Source organism: Atractosteus spatula, chromosome 11 (assembly GCF_055471065.1).
Source record: "Atractosteus spatula isolate fAtrSpa1 chromosome 11, fAtrSpa1.hap1, whole genome shotgun sequence".
NCBI lineage: Eukaryota > Metazoa > Chordata > Actinopteri > Semionotiformes > Lepisosteidae > Atractosteus > Atractosteus spatula.
The window spans coordinates 10,965,915-10,992,200 of record NC_142716.1 but is presented as its reverse complement, the minus strand read 5'-3'; the positions used below and the strand labels follow the sequence as shown (position 1 = coordinate 10,992,200).

General features: G+C 36.7%; 2 protein-coding genes across 4 annotated transcripts; one reads left to right on the top strand and one right to left on the bottom strand.

The window, feature by feature from the left end:
* The first annotated feature begins 3,495 nt into the window (after positions 1 to 3,495).
* On the top strand, positions 3,496 to 17,830 carry slc25a24 (solute carrier family 25 member 24). Of its 2 annotated transcripts, none has more exons than XM_088926707.1 (11): positions 3,496 to 3,645; positions 3,804 to 3,994; positions 7,410 to 7,536; positions 8,126 to 8,213; positions 10,995 to 11,106; positions 13,566 to 13,724; positions 14,445 to 14,597; positions 15,466 to 15,573; positions 15,794 to 15,961; positions 16,208 to 16,358; positions 16,670 to 17,830. In XM_088926707.1, the coding sequence occupies exons 2-11, from the start codon at positions 3,812 to 3,814 to the stop codon at positions 16,849 to 16,851; spliced, it is 1,431 nt and encodes a 476-aa protein (XP_088782833.1). In that variant the 5' UTR covers positions 3,496 to 3,645; positions 3,804 to 3,811; the 3' UTR covers positions 16,852 to 17,830. The 2 variants fall into 2 exon arrangements, with proteins under 2 accessions (XP_088782833.1, XP_088782834.1); XM_088926708.1 differs by having other exon boundaries at positions 3,638 to 3,680.
* A 406-nt stretch (positions 17,831 to 18,236) lies between these two features.
* Positions 18,237 to 26,169, bottom strand: selenoj (selenoprotein J). 2 transcript variants are annotated; one of them, XM_088926705.1, is made up of 10 exons: positions 26,100 to 26,169; positions 25,681 to 25,747; positions 25,094 to 25,270; positions 24,689 to 24,787; positions 23,392 to 23,484; positions 21,318 to 21,474; positions 20,699 to 20,814; positions 19,802 to 19,879; positions 19,253 to 19,392; positions 18,237 to 19,083 (listed from the first exon to the last, which is right to left on the bottom strand). In XM_088926705.1, the coding sequence occupies exons 2-10, from the start codon at positions 25,745 to 25,747 to the stop codon at positions 18,982 to 18,984; spliced, it is 1,029 nt and encodes a 342-aa protein (XP_088782831.1). In that variant the 5' UTR covers positions 26,100 to 26,169; the 3' UTR covers positions 18,237 to 18,981. The 2 variants fall into 2 exon arrangements, with proteins under 2 accessions (XP_088782831.1, XP_088782832.1); XM_088926706.1 differs by lacking the exon at positions 24,689 to 24,787 and having other exon boundaries at positions 26,100 to 26,160.
* Between the last annotated feature and the right edge of the window lie 117 nt (positions 26,170 to 26,286).

The window sequence follows — 26,286 nt, the reverse complement described above, 5'->3', positions numbered from 1 at the left end:
TCTAGGGACACAAAGTAATTTCTCCGGGAGCCAAATATTATTTTGAATGTCATCAAATATTGAACTCAATAATATAATTCATAAGGAAAACATTGAGTTACACTTGCACAAATCTATGGTACATATTGATAAGGCAATTTGTAGTAGTTAAATCACCAATAATTCTCACACCCTAGGGCAGACACAGGAAAAGTGCTTTTTCTGTTGTATGAGTCAAAGTATTCAAACTATGGTATGTCATGTTGTTATATAACTTTTGTGTGACGACATGATTGTTTTTTGGTTGCACACAGAACAACAAAAGAATGATACCAGCTTCTCAGTCTTGCAAAATCAGTACTAATTTAGAGCTTGGGCTATGTTATCGCTGCAATAGGATATGAATGGTATGCTTAGTATTGGAGCGTTTCATAATATTTAGAACTATCACACAATGTCCTCATGTAAATGTTAACAAATTGCAATATTAATTATTTTTAACATCTAAAATAAAACAAAAGCAATCGAGACAGAACAAAATAACAAAAGGCTCACAAAATATTAAGTACAGATTTTTAATTTTTAATGTGTCTCATCAGTGTTTCACAGAACTTGGCCTGTTCATAAAGTCTATTTTATAGACTCGTATCAGATGATATTCAAATAGCTAATATTAATAATTGCTTACACTTACATAGTGCTTTTCTGGGCACTCCACTCAAAGTGCCTAACAGGTAATGGGGACTCCCCTCCACCATCACCAATGTGCAGCATCCACCTGGATGATGCGACAGCAGCCATAGTGCACACAGTGCGCTCACCACACATCGGCTATCAGTGGCTATCAGGGGAGGAGAACAGAGTGATGAAGCCAGTTCTAAAACATCCTAAACCAATCCTAATAAATGGGGATTATTAGGAAGCCAGGACTGGTAAAGGACAATGGGAAATTTGGCCAGGATGCGGGGGTAACACCCTACTCTTTTTGAGAAACACCCTGGGATTTTTAATGACCACAGAGAGTCAGGACCTTGGTTTTACGTGTCAACCAGAGGACAGCGCTTTTTTACAGTATAGCGTCCCCATCACTATACTGGGGCATTTGGACCCACAAACCACAGGGCGAGAGTTCCTACTGGTCCCACTAACACCTCTTCCAGCAGCAACCTTAGCGTTGCCAGGAGGTCTCCTATCCTGGCAGTGGCCAAGCTCACACCTGCTTAGTTTCAGTGGGTTGTCAATTGTGAGTTGCAGGGTGATATAGCTGCTAGTTAAGAAATCATTTCAAATTAGATTCAGTAATCACCATAATAAAAAAGCCTAAGGCTAATAAATTCTTCATCTATGGTGATGTTGATTATTATTATTATGTCCTGTCATTTGCCAAACCCACTTTATACCAGAGCCTACCCGGCAAGCAACGAGTGCAAGGCAGGGTACACCATGGAAGGGACGCCAGTCCATCGCATGGCAAGTGCAAGCCAATCATACATGGGGACAATCTGGAGGCCACGTTAAAGGCCGAGGGGGGGAATTTGGCCCGGACACCGGGGTAACTCCCTAATCTTATCGAGAAATGCCCGGGGATCTATAATGACCACTGAGAGTCTGAGAGACCTCGATATAACGTCTCATCCGAAAGACAGTGCCCACTACAGTATTGTGTCCCTGCCACTATACTGGGGCATTAGGACCCACACAGACCGCAGGGTGGGTGCCCCCCACTAGTCCCACTAACACCACTTCCAGCGGTCACCATAGCTTCCCAGGAGGTCTCCCATCCAGGCACTGACCAGGTTTAACCCTGCTTGGCTTCAGTGGGTAGCCAGTTGAGAGCTGCAGGGTGATATACAGTAGCTGCTGGCTATTATTATTATTATTATTATTATTATTCACAAGCCATTGCTGTCTCTTATAATGTGACTAGCGGCATTACGATATTAACATAATATTTTACTAGTAATATCTGATGATTTACATTTTAGTCTAGTTTTAGTTTTAGTCTAGTTTTATGTAAATTTAGTATTTACATAAATTCAGACGGAAATTCTCGAGTATTAGGTTACAAGTTTTTTTTTTGCATATACAGTATACATATTTCACATCTGAGGACGTTTTAAAACAAAAACAACGACCCCACGAGTTAACAATTTAATAATTGCAATAATGCAAAACATAAGTGTTGTGCTGTCCCCTAGCGTCATATCTACCACACTTCATGTTTTTCTGAAAATGACATGAGGAATCTGGAATTGTGCTGAACACCTACGCATGTTATCAGTTACATACGGATGTGATTGTCTTGCGTATACTATACCACTATAGCACTGGTGTGTAGGGTTTGTAGTGTCGTTTAAGATCTACAGTTTTTCGGTCACAAATTCACTTGGATTTAATTTCTGTAGTAAAAGGTTTGCTTAGCATCTCATGCAAAGAATAGATGCATTTTATACCCATATAAAGAAAATCATTGTGGAAACTGTAATTGTAATATTAGGTTAATAATATAATGTGATCAAGATTTTATAAATAGAGTTTTGGGTCCCATGGGGTCACTGTGAGTAAAGGCCAACAAACTTAACTGTTCAGCTGTTTCTCTGCTCAGCCTGACTCATAGCGACTCATGGAGCTGAGGAAGAGACAAAAAAGGAACTGAATATTACTCAAAGGTTAGAACGAGGCATTTCTGAATGAATACCACATGGTGTTGAAGTATCACCATCACGTTTTGCGGCAAAAATAATCGAGCTAAACACAGCTGAATTTTACGGAGCTTTGTTTCAATACTTCCTTTTTTTAGATGTCTCAAATGTAAGATTCCAGGAGCCTTTTCTTTGGATACCACAATTATAGACGTTTCAGATTGCTGATCTTTGTTGTTATTATACTCAGGTCTCCAAATAATATTTAATTGCCCATAACAGCCCTGGTGATTGTGTTATTGCCTTCCTTTACATAAGCGTCTCTAAAAATACGATGGACACACAATTTAAATAAAAATGTAACACTGTAATTCCATGTAGTGTAATTGCAGTTTAACGAAATTACCCCAATTGCCACGAATTTATCATTAGTCATAAACGTAGTTTTCATTAATCGGGGTTGTTCAATGATTAGCACAGGGCTAGCATTAAAGATATCTTTAAGAGTGAGGAGAATACCAGCAGCAATTAGTACAGTATTAAAATACATATTACATTATTTCGTAGCCATTTTAGTCTTTTCTCCAATTGTAAGTACCCTGGAGAAAACAGCCCATCAGACCAACAGAAATGTGACACCCCGTGTTTCAGAAAAGGTTGCTTTACTGTTGTTTACAGTTACAGGCTACGGCGATTGTTTTTTACTTTCCTTTAAATGTTATAAATCTATTTTGGTAGCATACGTAATTGGAAAATACAATCTGAATAAGAATTCGGATAATTACTGTGATCTTAAACAAACAGAAAGTATACTAGCAGACTCATCTGTGTAGGGTGTGGCGTAGATTAAAAAAAATGCACTTCTCCATAGCTGCAGAGCTGCCAAGAAGACTCCCATTTTTCTCTACGCTTGATTCTGGAGGATCCGACGATTCTTGTCCCTTCACAAAAGCGTTAGTCAGCCAAATTCGATTGACCTTATGGAAAAGTGACATTTCTTGTTTCTGTGAGTCTCGGTTAATAGGTAGGCAGAAGATAAAGGAAGTAAAAGCTTCCCGGGTAATGCTCTACCTAAATACGAACTAGCTCTGCTGTTGCTAGATTTTCCCTATATATATTTGTATATTTTGCGTAACAAAACCCTCAAATACAGGCCCTTTTCTGTTGTTTTATTTTTGGTAGCGGCAAAAATGTATCAGGCTGTAAGGAGACTGGTTTTCACTGACTCACGTTGCTTTGATGCGGAGAGCAAAAAGAAATACGAAGAACTCTTTAAGAAGCTGGACACCAATAAAGATGGAAAAGTAGATGTTTCGGAGCTGAAAGAAGGCCTAGAGGCAATGGGCATGACTCTGGGGAAAGGTGCTGCACAGGTAATCCACCTACAAGGACTGCATTTGCAACATATTTTTTTACTGTTCTCATATATTGTTTTTAAATTTCTGTTGCGCTTTGAGAGAGGAGACCTTATGGTCCAAAGCTAATCTTTGTTGAGTAAAATGTAAAAGGTGTTGCTGTGCTTAATTGTCAAGAGCGACGTGCAGATTATATACTTTGGTGCATAGCTTTCATTAAAAGTTATCTTTTTGATTTAATGCACGCTTTTTTATAACCGAACTTTAAATGAACCTTTAATGGGATTGTCGGTTACATTTCTCCTTTTTTTAATACAACCTGCTTCCTCTTTTGTAAATGTGTAAGTTCCACCCATCTGAAACGCCATAACCACTAAAAAGCTAGTAAAGCAATGTATAGTGCTTTGTTTCATATGAAAATATTTTCCAGCATGGACGGCAAAAAAAATATGTCTGCATCTTGTGTATGTATAGTCAAATATAAACAAAACATGAATAAAATTTGATACTTAAAATTTAAGACTGAACGACTAGAGATGAGAGAAATAGAATATTAGATTTGTTCCCTGTGGTGGAGAATGGGATTTTGCTGTAGTAAGATTCAATACAGAAGCATACTCGGATAAAAGGATTGCTGCAAAAAAAACAGTGCATTCTATGCATAATGTATGCTATGTCCACACCCATACAGGCTATTAAGAGGCATAGTTAGAGAAATTCAGGAAGCCACATGCTTGTTCTTTTAGGTATGCTTAAAGAATTAGTTTTTGGTTGTTTCCTCTAAGTCCTTTATTGATTTTTTTCTTCTTAAAATTTCTTATATGGGACATCTTATACTTTAACCCAAACACCTTAGTAAACCATGTGTCAGGTAATAAATGTTAAAAGTACTATCCAGTGATAGATATTGTACTGGTGAGCCAAAGTCTTAATAAATCATAAATCTAAAGGAAGCAAATGGTAGGTGGTAGATTTTATCATTTAAAAAGTGGTGAAATGACAAAACCAGATTACAGATTGCTCTTTTTACCGTTAAGGAGCATGATTTACAGTTTATCACTTAATATTAGTCACTTTTAAAATCATTTTACTTGTGCATGTTTTTTTTCTTCGAAAAATAAAGGGTGTGAATTTTGGATATTCCAGTTTTGGCAGTATATTGATTCATTCATTATTCATGACTGACCATGAAACACTTCAGTGATCCTGACTGCTTATGCACTAACTTACCTGATTGGTGAGACAGTTGAATGGACACAGGGGTGGGATGATGTAACGTTTTTAATGTCAAGCCTGGTTAAAATCAAGGAAGAAGATCATGGAAAGGAATCAATATGCTCCACTTATCAAGAGAACAGTGCATGTTTGCATCAATACATTGTAAGCTACATTAAGTCCATATGGTGTTCACAGCCAGCAGTTTCTACCCTGGCATAGTGTTAATGCCAAACACATTCCTTCAATGATAGGCCATGAACTGGGAGACCATGCGTCACAACACTGCGCCAAGATCAATATTCTCAGTGACAGTTCCACAGTATTGGAAATGCCAGGCTGCAGCAAGTGACTGATGGCAACTGGACTGCACAGCACCATATTAATCCGGTCCTGGGGTCTCACCAGGACCGATCCTCCCTTCACATGACAACATTCCAGCAGCACAAAGCATGTCCTCGTGCTGTTTATGTAATGTTGGGTCTTGTGCAGGCTGCAGAAATTGACAGTTGGGCCATGGAGTTTCTGTGTGCCAGGCATGATCCTCGTGGAACATCTGTAGGATGTGTTGGAACAATGTGTGGAGTCTAGGGCTTGTAGGCTTGGGAGCTCACTTGCCCAGGCTCTGCGAGAGCAATAGGAGTCCCACAAGAGAGCATCAAATGTACATCACAGATGTATTGCTTCCAATGGTAGGCTCACATGCTACTGGCCTGTGACTTTTACAGTAGACCCTCTGTTGATAATTAATGATCATTAACATAAAGAATGTACTTGTACAATATGTCATGACCAAAAGGAAGTCTGTGCACATGCTGCAAAAATACTATAATTTTCCTGATAATTGAATTTTCTGTATTTATAAGTGATAATTCTTTGACAGTATAACTGCTTGCTGATTCATTAAAATTATTGAGGGTGCCTGAAAACATTGATATTTAGGACCAAAGGCTTGTGTGTGGTTTGCTCATTTGTTTATTATCTACTCCGATAAGACTTTCTTATAATCTTCCTCAGAGGGTTCAGACTGGCTGAGCTAGTTATTAGTGCTTAGGTGAGGCCAGGAATTATAAGACACTCCTCTTGTTCAAACATGGAGCAAACCATAAACATTCCTTAGGTCTTAGACATAGGCTGCTTGTTGCAGTGGAGGTAACAGTTTCTTAGCCTGACTTCTTGACCCCCTTTAATAGGTAAGAGTTCAGTTTACTGTAGTCTATTTGACCTTTTTCCATCTTTACGGTGAACACTGTCATGTCCATTCTCAATTGCATAACAGATGTTCATTGTACCTAATTTAAGTAATTAAAATTTAATACTTTTCACTGATATGATCATTAAAATCAATTTTGTATTAAACTAGCATGGAATAGGAATATTATTATACACACTTTATTGCATTGAATTTCAAGTAAGTGAATATTGTAATGTTCTTGCAAATTGTACACAAATACTAAATGTATGGTTTATTTCATATTAGAAGATACATTTAAATAGGGTATGTTTACTGGGTGTTTTGCTATCATTATATGAGTTACTTTGGGCGAAAACATGGTAAAAAGTGAATAGTGTATTTTATGGTAAAACCTAATTAAAATTGTTCTGCCTTTTTGTGAAATGTTTGCCTTTCCATCTTAATTATAATATGCTGTATTGTCATGTTGTGACTTTTCATTAGGAAATAACTGAGTTTGTAATATTTACCTACACTTGGAATCCAACCAGTAGGTGGCACAGTATGCACCTCATTAGCTAACTTCCTAAAGGTACAGCATTGCTTTGGATCCTTATAACCCTTTAACCACTTCTCTTCAGAAAACCAAAGCAGAAAAACAGTAATTCCATTTCCAAATTTTTTGTATAAAAATTAAACTGATAACAAAGACAAGAAATGTGGAAAACATACCACAGTCTTCTCTTCCAATTTTGAAATCATAGCTTTCAAATCTGTGACTCCCTGCTTGGGTGAAATAACGTGGAAATATGTTCTATTTAAATATTAAATATTTATTTGTTTAAAAAATGAAAACTTTAGGCAGAACAGAAATGTGTGAAGATTTGTATGTTTTTCTTTTCTGTTATGTTTAATTTTCTGTTGCTTACTTTAAAGTCTGTTGTAACATCCCCATTGTTTTAACTGATCTTTGTATTTGGATGAGTATAGTGGATACAGATACCTAATGCTGTTCATTGTCTTTTGTTTTCATTCTCATTTTAGAAAATAGTTTCATCTGGAGACAGAAACAAGGATGGGGGGCTGGATTTGAAGGAGTTCTCCAGATATCTCGTAGAACATGAAAAGAAATTGCGACTGACTTTTAAAAGCTTAGACAAAAACAAAGATGGTATGTTTCTTTCAAGGATAATGAAAGTATGCTGTATGATTATACAGCTGATTATATTGTGTAAATATACAGTTAATTTATACATGTATGGATTTTAAATCTTAGTATATTTTTTTCCAGTTTGCGGTAGATAGAAGTGTTTCAAAACTTACTTTGATTAAATAATTACTGTTAGCAGTTAAATCACTTGTCTTTGTACGTTGAATAATTCCAGCCTTTGCACTTTAGAGTGTGATCTAATTCTGTGGCAGATAATGTCTAATCTCCCGCAGGAACTCTTTTTTCTGTATACAAAATGTTTTTAACTTACATTCATGTATTGAATATGCCTATGTGCTTAAGTAATAGCAGTAAGGAGGGTTTTTGGAAAATTAAAATCAAGGATTATGCTTTCCTTTAGTAGAGCTACAGAAATCACAATGTGACTGTTAGATGGGAACAAATTGGTTTCATATTACTGATGAAAGGACAGAGTGGAATCATTCTTAATTGACGTATTTAGTTTGCTGGTGTTTTGTCTAACTGAATTTTGAAATCAAGAAATTTTAGTTGAACAATGACAATGCTAAGGGAAATACTTTTTTTCTAGGATGTATTGATGCCTCTGAGATCAAGCAGGCTCTTGAAGACCTTGGAATGGACATAAGTGCAGAGGAGGCAAAAAGGATTCTTCAAAGGTTTGCACACCCACAAAGAGTAGTGCTTTATAGTACTTGTGTATTTTATTAACCATGCTGTAAAATCCCATTGGTATAACTAAATTCAGTTGTTTATAAAAATAAATTGAATTGAATTGAATAACTAAAAAGGCCCATTCTACATGGGCTGCCACATTTGTTTTCTCCAAAAGGATATAATGAAAGAAAAATAGACACCTGATGGCAGGGCTATCAAAGAGATTGAATTCCTGGGGTATTCAACATCTGTAATAATGAAATATCCCCATTAAGCAAACTCAAGGCTTGTTGCCCACAAAAAATATGGTACTTGTGACTAACAATAATGGTTGGCCACTTTGAAAATGTTTAAACTGAACAAACTACCAGAAGGCATGAGCATGAACATGTGTGGTTTCACCTGCTGAAATAAAAGCAACTTCATTAATTGTGATGAATATCATTGTATACTGTGTTGATAGCGATACTTTATAAAGAAATTGAAATATAAGTTATGAATAGGCTGAGGTTCTTTTATTTTGGTTTAGTATTGAAAGAGGCCTTGCTTTAGAGATCCTGCCTACAAAATAATCAGTCAAATTATTTTTTTGCTGTAGCTCCCGTTATAACAGTTTGCCACACAGCGCTTTATAGAATTATGCAGTACAACCATTAACGGTGTTGTACAGCTACTGTAGACCACAAGGGCAGGGTGGAGCAAAAAACAAGAACTCTGAGCAGGATAGATGTTAGATCACGGACAATCTCTGCAACATCAAAGGCTGGGATCCTGCTGCCCTTGGTCTACTGTCAGGATCACATGAACACATGAGCAATTTCTGCAATTTCCCTCACGGGATCAATAAAGTATGTATCTATCTATCTATGAGACTGGGATCCTTGCAGAGTGAATTAAAACAAAAGAAAAATGTATTGAGCTATGTCACATATGCATCCTTAGATTATTTAAATGTACATGCAGATTAGGGATGTTAGTTCTTGTCATATAAAATGTTAAATTTTATACATGAATATTTATGTAAAGAAAGCTTTATTTTATTTAGTTCAGGCGGGTAGGCTGCAAAGTAACAAGTAATAGGTTTATTCCATGCTGAAAAGAGAAGAAAGACAACACAACATTTCGGCCGTGGAGCCTTCTTCAGGTGTACTTTATTTATGAAGCATTATTCCTTAAAGGAGATTAAAAAAACAACTTTTAAGAGAGCATTGTGCTTCAGTTTTTAGTACAGTAAAGGCGTGCATGACTGCTTCTGTTTCTTATTTTCAATTAGACCAGGAATTTGGCTTTTCATCTTTTACGATGTTTTGTCAACTTTATTGGGTGGAGACCGTTTATAAGTAACGTACTACTGCAGAAAAGTTCTTCTGCAGTACAGATGATAAAAAGGAAAGCATGTGCCTTTGGGCATGCGAAAGAGAAAGTGCTTTACATTTGGTTTTATTTTTACTGTGCGCAGTAGGAGCACATTCAGGACATGAATTAAGGATATTTAAGATGAAGGTGAGAATTTTTGTCAGTTGAATTGTAGATAATTCATATTTGGGCTTATATTGTTTTATTTTAAAACAGTGTTTTCTGCTGCATGTGCTGTGTTTTAGTGCACAGTCTTAAATATATTCTATTAAAATATAGCAAAACCTTGATTTAACTCGCTAATAAGGGGAACTAAATCAATATTGTAGTAATACAATTATTATTAAATAAAAACACAGTGATCCAATCATTGCACCTGACATTAAATTCTAATAAAAATTGCACTAGTTTATGTTTTCTTTTTTAGAGTATGTCAGTTTCTTTATACCATACACATTGCACATCCAGCTTCTTTACAAAATTCTGTTTTCTGAATTACACTCAAATCAGCTCACTTCCTTGTCTCACCACCCTTAGAAGCCAGGATTAGATATAAACCCCTTACACCTACATACAAAATAAATTGAGACACATCTAGACAATAGCCTGAAATGGAGAATTCAAGTCCATTTTCACTGGGTGGTCAGGAGGCTAGCCATGCAGTGGGCCTCCACAGATTTTATTCATTGTTTCTGAATCTGTCACAGTGTGGTATTACTGTACTTTAAAAAAGACAGTTTGTTATTTGGGTTTTCTGTTATCAGTGACCACTTACTGTCTAATCCACTTAATGTAATCTAATTAAAAGCGATTTAGAAACTAGAACTAGAAAATCTAGTCAACCTGTCCAAGAAGAGGAGCCATTTTTTGCTCAAAGGGTTGTGGAAATACGGAACAAGCTACTTAGGTATGTAGTTAAAGTCGATATCCTGCTCTCTTTAAAGAAATGGCTTGATGAGATCCTAGGATCAGTTAGCTACTAAATATCAAAAGGCTTGATAGGCCAAGTGGCCTCTTGTTTAGAAACTTCCTTATGCTTTCAGTGTATCCAAGGTCAATTGAAGCAGGAGAAGGTAATGGGAGAGGGTAAAAATTCCATTCTGATTAAGATGAAAAATAAGTCAAAATGTTCAGTAGGACTGATGATCTGAATGAGCAGTGAGGATGAGAAGCCCAAAAAATTGGAAAGGGAATTATCACTGAGCTGGGATTTGAAATAAGAACTGAGGACTGGGCCCCCTTGATATTTGAAGGGCTTATATTGCAGTAATACAATAACATAATTAAAGTGCAAAAAAAACCCTTCAGGTTGTCTTACCTTAAATTTGTAATTGTCTTTTTCTTATCTTGGTATATATCTGTGAATATATACCAAGCTTTCCGGCTGTACTTGTGTTATTTACTTATTTAATGTCTTTTATTTCTAGCATTGATGCTGATGGGACCATGACGGTAGACTGGAATGAATGGCGTGAGCACTTTCTCCTCAATCCTGCCACTAACATCCAGGAGATCATCCGTTACTGGAAGCACTCCTCGGTGAGTCTGTAGGGAGTAGGCCTTCAGGGAACTTAAGAGAACTCTTTTCTCAGCAGCCATATCACCCTGCAACTCACAATTGGCACCCCACTAAAGCTGGAAAACTAAGGTTGCTGCTGGAAGAGATGTTAGTGAGGCCAGCAGGGGGCGCTCACCCTGCAGTCTATGTGGGTCCTAATGCCCTAGTATAGTGACGGGGACACCATACTGTAAAAATTTGCCATCCTTCGGTTGACACGTAAAACCGAGGTCCTGACTCTCTGTGGTCATTAAAAATCCCAGGGCGTTTCTTAAAAAGAGTAGGGGTGTAACCCCGGTGTCCTAGCCAAATTTCCCATTGGCCCTTACCAGTCTTGGCCTCCTAATAATCCCCATCTATGAATTGGCTTAATTACTCTGTTCTCCTCCCAGCTGATAGCTGATGTGTGTTAAGCATTCTGGTGCACTATGGCTGCCATCACATCATCCAGGTGGATGCTGCACATTGGTGGTGGTGGAGCAGAGTCCACATTACCTGTAAAGCACTTCGAGTGGAGTGTCCAGAAAAGTGCTATATAAGTGTAAGCAATTATTAATGTTATTATCAGACTGCCTGGTAGGTTTCACACACCAAGGTGTGGGGCCCATGATTCAGAGTACTTTTCTGCCAGAAACATTCCACTGGGGGCAACTTACTCAACTAGAGCCATTTGTGACATCCGTTAACTCATGTTTCATGCAGCTGTGCATTCTGCTGCAGATATTTTCCTGTAGAAACAGTTTGCTACGACGAGAGAAAATGTGAAGTTTTTTTTAGGAACCAATTTTTTTTAGTCAAAATCTTGTCATCCGTGAGAAAAAAAATGTGAATGTTAACGCATTGGTCAGGAAAGTTAATGAAGTGGTTCCAATTCTATTTAAATCTCTACTAATTACACTCTGGAAGATAAACTATAGTGATATGAATGAATTGAATTACACACTTTAACCTTTATGTGATAAAGTGTAAGAGAAGGTCTGAAATGTGGCAGTGATTCGCTAAGCTGCTTGGCATTCCATTAATAACTGTTAAAGAGAAGTAGGGGATCAAGCTTCTAATAAAACATTGCAGTACTGCTAAGATAATGAATGTGAATGATTATAGAAGGTCTCTGAAAACGATCTTGCAAAGTTAAATGACACCATAAAAAATAACCCCCATCATTGTTATGATTTTTAACAGTTGCCTACTTGAGCTGTTTGGTACCATTAAATTGGTTCTTTTTCTGCTCTTGCATTGATTACATAATTACTGTCAATTAGCTTGGATACCAGATTTTTCTCCTTATGGCACTTTAGACCTGTTCACATGCTCTTTTGGAAGGCTTTATGATGAAAGTATACTAAAGCAAGATAATCTAGCAGACTGTATCATTTTTATTGTATATCCTTGAAGAAAAGAATACTGTACGTATACTCCACTGGCCGAAATAGCTACATTTTGTATGTAAGAAAATAATATTTTATTTCAACTATTCAATATTCATGTAGTTTTCTGTGACTTGAAGACAGTGGGTCTTGCAAAGGAAATCCTATATAATCTAAACTAATCTACAGTCTTCTCAGAGGGATTAGGCTTTAAAAAGCTGGTCTGTACTCTGGGCTCAGGTGAAGAGGGGTACTTGTGATGTGGAAAGACCACAGTGGCACAGTTGTGTTTTGAGAGAAGCCATGGGGTGTTTATTTCAGGGATCAGGCCTGAATCAGGATGGCAGTTTTGCAGCTTCAGAAAGGAGAGTGGTTATTCATTGACTTTTGAGGATGATGGAAATATCCATCTATGAAGTGGTAGGTTTCAGAAGCTGACATCAGTAACACAAAATTAATCTGCTTGTCTATTGAGTGATTATTTTAAGTAGGCATCACGGGTGTAACTAAGATAAGTACTTTCTGTAGGTTAGGTTGAAAGAATATTTAATGAAGTACAAACAAATCCAAGGTTTTAAAGCACCTTTTGAACATTACAACCATCCGTGGTAGATGATACTGGGAATAAAAAGACTTTAGTTTGCAAGCTTAATCATTGTTTATAAATGTATTTAAAGTGAGGAAGTGTTCTGATTTATCTATTTTCAGATAATTATAAAAAACATTTATTTCATTATGTCAGTCAGTATTGGTATAATCTGAAGTCCAATTCACCCTGACCTTTTTTTAAAATAGTAGCAAAAAAGATTATTTTTCCCATTCTTAATCTCTTTCAGCAACTGAAACCTGCATAGTCTTTTATCATTGTTTGAAGGCCTGAGAAGAGGTATCTTTCTATATTTATCCCCAGGTTTTTAATTCACTTCACAGATGCAAGATTGTGTAGTTGTTGAAACTTTCACTTTTGAATTAACATGCACAGCTCTGTGAATTAGAATTAGTTGTAATGTATTGTTGAAGCATTTCATATTAAAATAGAACACTGTCTTATGTTTTTGCATCTTGTCTGTTAGGTTTTAGATATTGGAGACAGTCTTACAATCCCTGATGAATTTACAGAGGAGGAGAAGACAACAGGCATGTGGTGGAAACAGCTTTCAGCAGGAGCAATGGCTGGAGCTGTATCTCGGACAGGCACTGCCCCTCTTGACAGAATTAAAGTTTTCATGCAGGTAAAGAACATCTGGTTGGTTGTTGAGTGACTGAGCTGTGGAGACTTCCTCAGATCTTTAATTTGAGTGTGCTTTGTCAGTGGTTGTTTACACTGTAAATGTAATGCACTGAAGGGACATTTTTGCTGTGTCTTTCATAAGTGTCCATTTCTATTTGCCCAAGATGATTACAAATAGTTACACTTTTACTCTGGATTAAGTGTCTAATAGTGAATATCATGTGTACACGTTTAGTGTGCACTAGAGGGGCATTAAAAATTAGGTCAGAAATGTGGTTGATCACCAACTCACTTTTTGAGCTTAGGTAAGGGTTAAAGCTCACTCAATTCTGATCCAAATCTAAGAAGCTAATTAAATCAAACATACAACCTTGCAAATGCGGGCCAGGCTGCTTAGGAGAAGTTGGAAAAATTCTTAAATATAGCACTTTTAAATTAAACAAGAGAGAGAATACCATGAGAGCTTTAATTCCCCATCCTGACATGCACATGCTAGCTCACAGATTAAGCTCAGGGCAGGGGTGATGAATGGTGTTAGTATTGTAAGAGGACAACCCTGTAATTTTACAGTCCCTTTTTATTTAAATTCTATAGTAATTATACAAAACAGAGCTCTGAAAACAAACGGATAAAAAAACCCCATAGAATTTCAATTCTGTATGTATAATGTGAATCTTTGTTGTAGTTAAAGCTGAATTTACTTATTTTACTTGCATTTTAGGTGCATTCATCTAAGACCAACAAAATAGGCCTTGTCAGTGGCTTCAAACAAATGCTGAAAGAAGGCGGAGTGTTGTCACTATGGCGAGGAAATGGAGTCAATGTTATCAAGATTGCACCAGAGACAGCTATAAAGTTCATGGCATATGAGCAGGTATGGACATTGGCACACTTCTGAAAAGACTTTCCATATCTGGTCTGAGCATTTCAGTTAATTTTGAAAATCCTTATTAAACTGAATTTTTCTTGAAGACTGGGAAAAGGGTGTGCTGCTTAATCTTAAAAGTGCATACAATCCTTTTTGTCAAAGAAATAATTGAAGTCAGTTTTTAAATTTTATTACTTGTAGATACCTAAACTTAATGCCACTTGTGTTTTTCATCCTTAGTACAAAGATAACTTTTTATCTGTGGTAGCTAAATGACGATGGGACCTGTTCAGGGTGAAGCTCACAAAGACTCCTATTATGACTGCACTAAATTGCATGTGTGTTGGGACAACCTGAAAGAATCTAGAAGTAGTTAATTTGGCAGTTAATAGTAGCTTGATTGCAGACCTAGAGTTAACCTTTAACATATCTAGTGCACAAAGTTTTTTGAGGTGGGGGGTGTTGAACTTAGACTGGAATATGGACCACATTCTTTGCCCAACAGGTGCTTTTATGCCCCAACCATAATTCCTCATTATAATACACTTTGGCTCTGTGGCTCTATACAAGTACTACTTACTGGTCAATGATTTGTTATTCACTAAGCTTCCTTGACTTCGCACAGGAATATTTCCTTTATATACATATAAAATGTATATTTGTCATATTACAGTATGTTCAAATTCATGAATGGATAAACTTTTAAGACGCAAATCTCCAAAGCTGTAAAACGCTATTTTTCGAAAAACCTCTTGCAACAAGAACCACATTTGACAAAACGGGTGTAGCCAAACTTTGATATGCATTTCTGCTGTTTTGGATTCTAGGCTGTTTGTTGTATTCTGTCCTTACCGTGTCCTCTTTTCTGTGATAGTATAAAAAAATAATTTCTTCAGAGGGGGGAAAGGTTCGGACCCATGAGAGGTTTATGGCAGGATCCCTTGCTGGAGCTACTGCACAGACCATCATCTATCCCATGGAGGTAAGCAAACTCTGAACACCAGCTCTCAGCTTTCTAGTCTGTTCTGTTTTCTGATTTATAACCTTAGTATATGGTTCAGAAAGGACAATGTTTTATTTTCATGTAGTGTACCTTTCTAAGTCCTTAAAAGAAAGGCAATTTAAGATTTTGGGGAAATCTTGAGGTCTGGGGATAATTGGTCTCTTTTTATAGTGTTCATTTATCTTTTTAATTACCACAGGTGATGAAGACCAGGCTGACCTTAAGGAAGACTGGTCAGTACTCTGGAATGTTTGATTGTGCCAAGAAGATTCTAAAGCGTGAAGGTGTGAAAGCCTTCTACAAAGGCTACGTCCCTAACATTCTGGGAATCATCCCTTATGCAGGGATTGACTTGGCCATTTATGAGGTTTGTATATTGTGATCTTCTTCTATCAGTATATTAGAGGTGTACACTGACTCACAAAGCTGAAACAAATCTGGGTAACATGCCCTTATTGTTCTTTCAACCATTGCTTTCATGTTTGACATGATGTACGTTATAGATGAAGATTTGGGCCATATAATAGAGCTGTAAAAACATTAAGTCGTCTAAAATGAATGAGAAGAATGAATATCATCATAGCTAATACACTTTACCATTCTCTCTTTTCAGAGTTTGAAGAACGCCTGGTTATCGCACTATGCTACGGACTCTCCAAACCCCGGTATACTTGTCCTGCTTGGTTGTGGGACCATTTCTAGCACCTGTGGACAGATAGCTAGTTACCCTCTTGCTCTCATTAGAACTCGGATGCAAGCACAAGGTACGTTTGCACAGTAGTAAATTAAAATGTACGAATGCCAGGTTGGCAAGGATGTAATGTCTGAAGTTTCATCTCTCAATTTTTGTGAATTCTGTCATTTTGTCATTAAATTGAGTTCATTTAAGAAATAACTATGTCCTTGCTAAAATAATATATCTTAACATTAGGAATCACTTGAGTAAAGAAAAACACACAACATACGAAAGAAAACTGCATTGGTAAATCCCAATTAAAAGATTTATGTTTAAAACTAAAATGTTAATTCAGAATCTCTTCAGGTTTTGATCCAAATCTTGAATGTTTTCTTTCAGCTTCCTTGGAAGGATCGGAACAGCTTTCCATGGTCAGCTTAACTAAGAAAATTGTTACCAAGGAAGGGTTTTTTGGACTCTACAGAGGGATTCTCCCAAACTTTATGAAGGTTATTCCTGCTGTGAGCATTAGTTATGTTGTCTATGAATACATGAAGACAGGTTTAGGAATTTCCAAGTGAGAACTGTAGCCAGTTCCTACAGTGGTAGGAAATGCCAAACTGTATTTCCCTAAGAAAGCTTTAAGTGGGGAAAATCAATGTTCAGTCTGTTTGAATCTTTGACCCAAACAGAATAAGGTATATAATGTTTCAAAGATGTACGCCATTTCTATATATTTTTTGTTATAAAATATGTACATGCCCCTTTTACATGTTTTTATTTTGTCTCCATCTCCAGTAGATGTTCTGTAAACTAGCAACTCTTACAGCATTACAGATCTAAAATGAGAAATGTTTATATGGTATTGGAGAATGTTTTATATAAATATCGAATAGAATGTGCCTTATGAACCTTTCCAGGTTTTTATGGACTTCTTGAATGTCTCCTTATCTTTGTGAATAAGAATATTGCCTTCACTCATGTTAAGTTGGTGCTTTTCTTTTTACATTACAGTGTAATTTTAATGTGGCAAAATTGTAATTCAGGTATTCCACAGTTTTTCTCTGAATCCTTAGTTTTGACATATTTCTTTATTGAGGTGCTTCCATTTCTGATTTGCTATGAGCCTGTTTTAGTACTGTGCCATCAATTGCTCCCATTACCTAAAAGCAGAATTTGCTTTTAGTAATTATATTCTCAAAAGTTTCAATAAAATCCCAAGATCAGTAGAAGATTTGTCAGAGATTTGGAGAAAACCTCCAAATCGCCTGTTGCAAACATTTTGCTACAGTTATTTCATATCCAAATTCGTATTTAAAAACCAAATCATGTTGGATATTGCAAAGTCATATTCATTATATGCCAATATAAGCAATAAACCTATATCCAACTCCCCTTTAAGGACTGTTTTGGTTAGTATATATTGAGAACGCTAAATACCTTGTGTCAAGTCACCAAAAATGCATGGTTTATAAAGTAATAAGCTGATGAGAGTATAGGATTTGTCAGGTATTCCTTTCACTACAGATTTCAAAATAAATTTAATATCTGTTTAGAAAATTCTCTTCTGACTGGTTTTTCCCTCAGATGATACTGGTTTTTAAATGATCTTCATGACAATTTTGTCAAATTGAAATATTTGAAGGACTGAAAGAGAAGCACAGAATGACACAAACGTGACAAAAACTACCGTTCTACATTTCAGTATTGCTGCTCATTCCTATAGAAGTTACGCAAACTTTATTTCAAAATTAATAGTGTACTGTAATGCCTTCCATCCCCCCCATGTTTGAGCAATATGAACATTTCATTTTAGCATTGTAAATGGAGAAATGCAATACTGAGTGGAGTTTCATCCCAGACATCCTGTTTTAAACAGTCTGCAATGCTGTACCTACACAAGTTGTCTCAGTTCCAGAAGTATACTCCTGTGGTGCAAAACATCTTATTCAGCCAAGCTCCACACTGACTTTGTTTTTCTGGATTTATTCTTCTTTTTGTAGTTTTCAGTTTATTATTGTTTACATCCAGCAGCACTTAGTTTTAAAATACCATTCATTTAATTTATGCCTGTTCATGATTCAGAAAGAATAGGAAGCACTGGTGTTTAATTGAGCCTGTGGCTACATAATTTACAGTGCATATGGTACTGTTCATTATGAACTCAGTAGGCCATAGAATAAAATATAGAATAACAGCATTTCTATATAATTATATTCTTTACTTACTAAATGCGTATCAATTTTAAGGCATGTCAAAGTTTCCTATGCTTAGGCAGAAGTTACTTAGGATTCATACAGCATCTTCATGGCTCCTGCTTCAAGAGTAAATTTATAGTTTTGCAGAGGTAAATGCTTAACTTCCAAATTTCCAGGTATTTTTTTTTACTGAGTAGCACTTTTGGCACTAAAAACAAGAACAGCAATATTCACTTAGGGGACTTTTTTGTGTTGGTGTAGAACAAAATGTTTCCATACCGTTGTTAGCATGAAAACAAAATGAGGTGAAAAAAAAACTTGAGGTGAAACGTAGGAAAAAACAGAATACTTGGAACACAGTGCAACTTTACCGGACCAGAACACATGCATCAAGTTCCCACCTGATATACTTTCAGTAGGAACTTTCATTAACTGTTCCCTCAAAGCCTGCAAGTTGCATTAAACATTCATAAAAAGGAACACCAATGAGTGGTGAATGCACAAAAAAGGAAATTAAGCTTCATGGAGTTGTGCGACTTTCTTTGCCAGTTCAAGCAAGATCGGGTATCTGAATGTTCTGATCTTCCATGAATCCGGAATTCCTGATAACCCAACCTAAAAGAGAACAAAAAATCTTTAAAAAAAAACCATGCCCAACATTGTATTCGCTTTCTGTAGTTTTTAACCAAGTCTGACACTTCTCTCTCATGGGGTCATTTGACATTAAACAATTTGACTGCATGGGAAATAGAGGCTGAAAATAAACGGGTTCTAATTTCCGTACCTGAGCTCCCAAGCAGGCCCCAATAAAAGAGCTCCTGCTACTGGTGCAACCCCCACAGCTCATGGTGTTACGAATAGCCTGTTCAAACACTGTTTCAGTCAGGACGCCATGCAGAGCCGCTTGGAATGCACCAGGCAATCCTAGAATGAGTCACATGATAGGAGGTCATGCAGAAAGTTTAAGTGCTACATAAAGAATATTGTTTACCTACAATGATGCACATGCACACCGAAATGGATTCAGAACTATTGTAATATGCTTTTTTATTGTATTTCAACAACAGCAGACTGTAATGTGCTTTTTGAAAAATGTTTTATGAAGCCTGTCACTGTCTTTCCCAGGCCCAAAACGATTTGCCTTTTTCGAACATGTGTTTCTGCTTGAAAGCAGGCAGTTAGTCTAGAGGGAAATAAAGTTTATTTGAAGGATCAAAGACAAAAGGTGCACTCCTAGAAGAGAATTAAATAATCAGCTGAAACCTTTCATATTGTGTCATGGAAACGGTCAGAATTTGGCCGTTGGGAATTTTTAACAGGCAATTAAGCTTACCTCATGTGTTTGTGAACACTGCAGGCATCAATTCTTTAGGAATTTTAGATAAGTTCTCCTTTACTTTCTGAATGTACCCTAAAACAAGTATCAAACATTACAAAATTAACAACTTCAGTTAAGATGCATTATAATATAAATTATAATATATAAAAGAACTAGCACTTCCAATGTAATTAACTGCTTTCTAAGTTTTAAGTGTTTCACGGTTTAGGAAGAAAACTTTTCACAGTGCATTTTCCAAGAATCAAGCCTGGGCTACCCGTTTGGAAGACTTCTAAGATGACCACTATCCCACCAATGCTCACAAATAACTTCAAAATAAAATTTAAATATTTTTCTCACTTTCACATTAAAAAAAATAATTTTCACCCCAATTCATTGTATAGCTGATCAATATAATGCTGTGTACTTCTGACTAAAAAAATCTACTCATGTAAAGGGCATTAAAATTCTTCCTGAAATTACCAAAGTAATATGGGTTGTGTATTGACAGGTATATGCCTGAAAAAGGATGTCTAATAATTTCTGCAATGTATTGTATCTCTCCTCCTTTTCACCTTAACACTGCTTCCTCACGGTAATCTATTTTTTATTTTATAAACCCAGTTCTGTGTGTATTGGGAATAGGCTTCAGTACTGTACTTCACAATCAACAAGATTTAAAATCCTTTAAAAATCAAAATTATTCTTAACTGCCTTTTATAATCACATGGTGATGTGTAATTCAGCATAGCTGTAGCAACGATTGTCCCTTTGCAGTAGAAAAAATATTAAATACGCCTGAAAACTTTCAGAACAGTCAGATGAAAGGCTGGAAAAAACCTTTAAGTAAAAAAGGTACTAGCACTTGCGAAACTAATTTAGAGCAAAAAAAAAATTCTCTACTCCACCAACCGTAAACGGGTCCATCCAGATTCTGTGGGTTCATACTGTTCTGGTTCTTCAGCTGGTCTAGTACAACATCCAGGGCTTTCTGATCTGGGCCATGCAGGATGTAATACTCCAGGAATCTGCATAGAATTGGCTACTGTAATTAATCTTACCACAATATGATTATAATTACATGGTTCAAATGCGCTTTATCAAATGAACTTTGAACAGCATGCTCAAAAGAAACTATGCTTTCTTCAGAATTTACCTGCATGAAAAACGATTTGCATTAGATTGTGCTGATGTGCTGCCTGTGACTAGTGACCATGGAAATTATCTCTACAAAGCTAAATGTTCTGACTCAAATCAGTCATGTATGACTTGTTAGGTTGACAAGTCAACTTGTACATTACTACTGTATATTTTAAGAAGACTACACCATTAAAAACACTTTTATGAAAACTTTTTGTTTACACTTACACTATAAAAGTGCTATAAAAATCACAAGGTTACTTTTTTAAAATAATAATTACATGTATTGCCATTTTGTAGACTACAAAGGGGCAAATATAGAAGGGGTAGAAAAGACAGACCACATTTCAGACTGTTAAAAAATACTAGAAACATTTGTAAAAATACTAGCCTGGCTGCTGCTAGTGTCACTGCCACACAAGTGTCACTGTTCTGGGTGACACAAATTGCCTCCTTAACCTTCTCCAGCAACTCTGGTTTTCCAGCATATAAAGCAACAATTGGGGCCAGTTTAGCGATCCCATCTATTTGATTGTCCACATCGCAACCTTGAAGGGAAACAGAAAATTATTTTTTTTATTGCTCGTCTTTGTGTAATCTGCAACTCCTGCCCTAAAACTGTGTAAAAAAAAGCTTTTAATAACTTATTTGAGATACTAATCTCACGGGACAGGAAACTGTTCTTTTTCATAAAATGAAAGTAATATTGCATCTGCAAATATTTGGCAGAAAATTTGGCAGATCCCCAAAGAATCAAAGTGCATTTACCAGGTGCCAAATTGGGAGTTTTTGTGTTGTCTGGATGTTCTTCCATTTATCAAACTTTAAACCCACATGGTTCATTTTTTACATTCAATTTCATTTAATTGGTCTACCACTGTTTCCAAGTCTTTACTCGCTGAGGATAGGTTACCGATAAAACCTGGTGAACTGCAGCCCCTCAGGAGCAGGAGTGAATATCATGGTGTTAAGCTACAATTAATACCATCCCTAATGAAACTAGAAACTCCTAACCCCATCAACTTTAAACCTTACCTAATTGCCAGCTGAAAAACCTAGTCTAAATCCCATCCAATCCTTGTCCCATATCCCTACAACCAAGGTGCAGTCAGTCCCACTCTCCTTTTCAGCATTTTCTTCATATTCACTTCATATTTGCAAAATTCTGCTTTAAAATCTTTGATGCCGAAAGGTTGCTCTTAAATCGCAGTCTTTTAAAAGAAATGTTGATTGTGCAATAGGCTTTGCAGCTAGGTTCGATTCATACTCTTTGCAAAGATAAAGAGAAAGTCATTAAGAAAGTGATGCTGTGGTGTGTTTTTATCAGATGTGTCTGGTGACTGGGTTGAGTCGTAAGTGTCATTTATTTCACACCATTTGTGTGATAGTTGCCACCAACGTATGGTAAATGTTGTGCAACTATGCATCTTCATAGAATCACTTATAAAAGTATAGCTGTATGAAAGACATTGATATAATCACTTTTGAAAAAACATTTTACTTTGATTGATAACTAGTGGACCTATGTCATAATGTAATGTGTAGCTATCGCAGTACCAAAACTTTTAGACTATTATGCATTGTGCGAAGATAATTATAGTCAGAAACATGACGTAATTTAGATTTTAATGATAATTTGATTTGATTTCATTTAATTTTATATTGATGCAGGTTTTGGGAAACAAATACTGAAAAGCTTTCAATCTTATCTGGTCATTAGGATATTCTGATATACAGTATATCTCCATTTTCTGTTGGCATCTAAAATGTTAAGATAAAAACAAAAATAATCTAGAACCCTAAATTCATTTTTAGATTAACTCTATCCCATGCCTGTACCAAGAAAAAGAGTCCCTATCCCAGGCTTAACGCTAAATTGTAACTTTTAAATCTAACGCTATATCAACCCTTACTCTAAGCCCAAAATAAATCTTGTTCCCCCAGGTCTAGGCTCAGGCCAGCATTAACCCTCACATCATTACCCTTTACCTCGAACCACAATTGAATGTTAACTGTTAAAGTCATTCAAATTTTTGCTTAGTTATAGCAACTGTACAGTACATATTAGCTATCATATGCTCTTACCCCAATACTTTATCAACCATAATTGAAACCACAGCGATCCCTAACTCCATCTTATCTAACTTCTAACATGAAACATCACCCTAATCCCAATTCTAACCCTAAATATCTTTACTTATTGTAATCTAACCACAGACAGAGCTACACTATTGCCAAACGGGGATGCTTCTATCAGTACTGATCCCTTAGAAACTATAAATCAAACATGAATGCACTGCAGAATGATTTGTTTAGATTCATAAATTGCATGTGATACCATGAGACAATTTAAAATGAACTTTCCAGAACATCAGACAACACGGCTGATTGTATTTCATAGCAATAAAAAATGTCTAACCAAAACTAATTAATCTATCTTTAGATTTTATCTCCATTTTCTTTACCTGTATCTGTTTTTCCTGCTTCAAAGTTCTTTAAGAAACTCTTGAGGCTAGCATGTCTCCAAGGTCCTTCAATAGGAAGCTGGGGTCTAGGACCTGGAAAACCATAATGCCTGTCACAGGTACTGCAAACATTACAAGGCAAAGTCAATGTGAACAGTGCTGAAGGTTAACTAAATGAAAGACTCAATAGTGCTAAATGATAAGCTGCATAAAAACAAACATTCACCGAGTTTTCTACTTGTCATTTAAATGTCGTCCATTTGTCTATTACCCATAACCCATTACCCAGCCCGAAGAAGGCTCCACAGCCTACGCATGCTGAAGCAGCTACCCACCTGAACTACCATTACACATTACGTTCTGCAACACTGAACAATTCAGCTCAGCAGTTCCCACTTCAGTTAACGTATTTTTACCAGAATATTTGTAAGCAACTTTGAATTCACTGCAGTTTGCTGAGAATTTAGAATTACCACTCATTTTCTTTTTATGTAATCAGCAATGGTGTGGGCTCTGGGTTCATTTCCATCCCTTGGGAGCTATCTGTCTGGAGTTTGTATGATCTTCCTGTGTTTGTGTGGGTGCTCTGGTTTCCTCCCACAGTCCAAATACTGGTAGGTTAACTGGCTTTTGTGAAAATTGGTCCTAGTGTGAGTGTGTGTGTTTGTGTCTGTGTATCCTGTGAAGGACTGGTGTCCTGTCCAGGGTGTATCCTGTCTTGCCCACGTTGCTTGCTGGGACAAGCCTGCCACAAACATGCCCCTGAATTGGAAAATGTGGTTAGAAAATGGATGGATGGAAATCAGTAAAGGTAAATCAACTCATCTTTCCCATTATGACACTTGTACTCATGTGGGTTAGACCTGTTTAAGTTTCTCCTAAACTAGGCACTGTTAGTGCCATCTACCATTCACCCTGTTTATCTCACAGTGCCCGCAGGAGCACTGCACTGAGTTGAGTCTATCTTTCATTGACCAAACCCCAAGCTTGCAGACACACCCTACATATCACATCCGTCACTGCTTCACAGCAAGGTAACGATACTACCTTGCACAGAAGATCCCATTGGTGCTCAGCCAATTCTGTAACACTGCTTGGGGAACTGCAGTCACTGTAAGCTAACAACATAGCACAGGCTGAAAATATTAATGTCTGGACTAGACAACTCACCCTCTGCACTTATACTGGTTAAGATTCACATGTCAATGAGCACTGTATGTTCTTAATAGAAATGTTGTATGTTAATCATGATAAATAATATTTAACCCATGAATTAAAGGCTACTGAAATTGCCAACCTCCTTTGGGACGGTAAGGATCATTAACAGGAGTATCATACTCTGAGCCTGGTCCAAAGAACTTGTATGTGCGTTGTTTAAGGTCATCCACATTAAGCCCTGTTAAAAGAATACAGATCACAAACTACTGCATTAAAAAAATAATCAAGTGCATTGGGATAAAAGTGACTCATCTGTTAATATATAAAAAGCTATAAAATGCTCCCCTTGTAATTCTGTTCAACTGATTTGATTTTTATATCTTGTGCACCATAACTTACCACTAATTTGAAATACTGCAGTATATGTAATTCAGTTTATTTTACAGAATGTTATTCAATTAACATGTTGCCGTAATCTGGAGATGCAGAAGACATTCCAGTTACACACAGTTACATATCCTACAGTGTATGTATGCATGGTTACCTCCACATTCTGTTAAAGACTCCAGCAACACAAATGCCTGGTCTCCATAGCAACTCTGCTGACCAGTTTCTCTTCTGTAAAAGGGATTGGCCGACTGTGGTCTGAATTCTGGGCAAGGTTCATTTGATAAGATGGTATCAAGCCTTTTCAGGTCATAAATCCAGTGGAGGGGTTGGGCTGTAAGCACAATATACGAGATAAGTCCTTCTTTTTTCTTTCTTGGTAAGCACTTTTATTATTGCATGTTACACCCTCATTTTTTTGAGAGGTTTTCTACATTTAACACTGCATATTAAAAGCACTTTAATGTGCAAATAGCCCTTTCTGCTTTAATAAAGAGCTAACATTAGTCACACAGAAAGCTGCTCTTCTTGGAAAAAGGCAAATCTACTTTGAACTACATTTGGCGTTAACCCCCCCAACCCATTTCATAAAAAGCAAAACAACTTTACATCCACCAGATGCTCAAAGCTGATAAGTACTGCGAATCGCTGAAGCTGAGAAAAACACTACGGTGCAGCGTTTGTGCCAGTGTGACAATCATGTACATCTTTAAGAACAGCAGAGAAAATAAGTTACTATGTTACCTGCTGCATCTGCAACTGCCGCTCCAATAATTGCTCCGAGAATCCGGTCTTCCAAAATCAGAGCCATCTACAGATTACAATACCAAACACCATGCCTTCCATTAAAATATGCTCTGTTCTCGAGCTCGTCTGCAAGTAACAGTCTGTTCTTTATTTTTATTCACAGTAAAACAGTTTTATAAAACAATCGGAATTTCTGGAAAAGAGAAGGAAACTTAGAAATAAAAAACAAAAACATTTTGAAGCTTGCAAACGTAGCTGTTCTGCAAGTGAGCTATCGTACCTAATCCCTAGGTACTAGTTATTAGATACGATAGAGCAGCAGTATAAAGTGCGTCAAGATATAACATTATTTTTAAATTTTCGCAGTGTTAATAATATTAAACGTAGACACTAATATGCAATACATCTTATTTTACCTTCCATTCCCATGTGCGTTTATTTCTTACATTGAGCAGCACATAATGTTTCGGATATGAAACAACCTTTGTACGTCAGCGGGCGTGCGCTAACCAGCCAATTAATGGAGAGATCTACCATTCTTCAACAAATCACCAGGCGACTTCTTGTTTCTGCAAGTTCTCTTCCCTGATAATTCGTCATGTT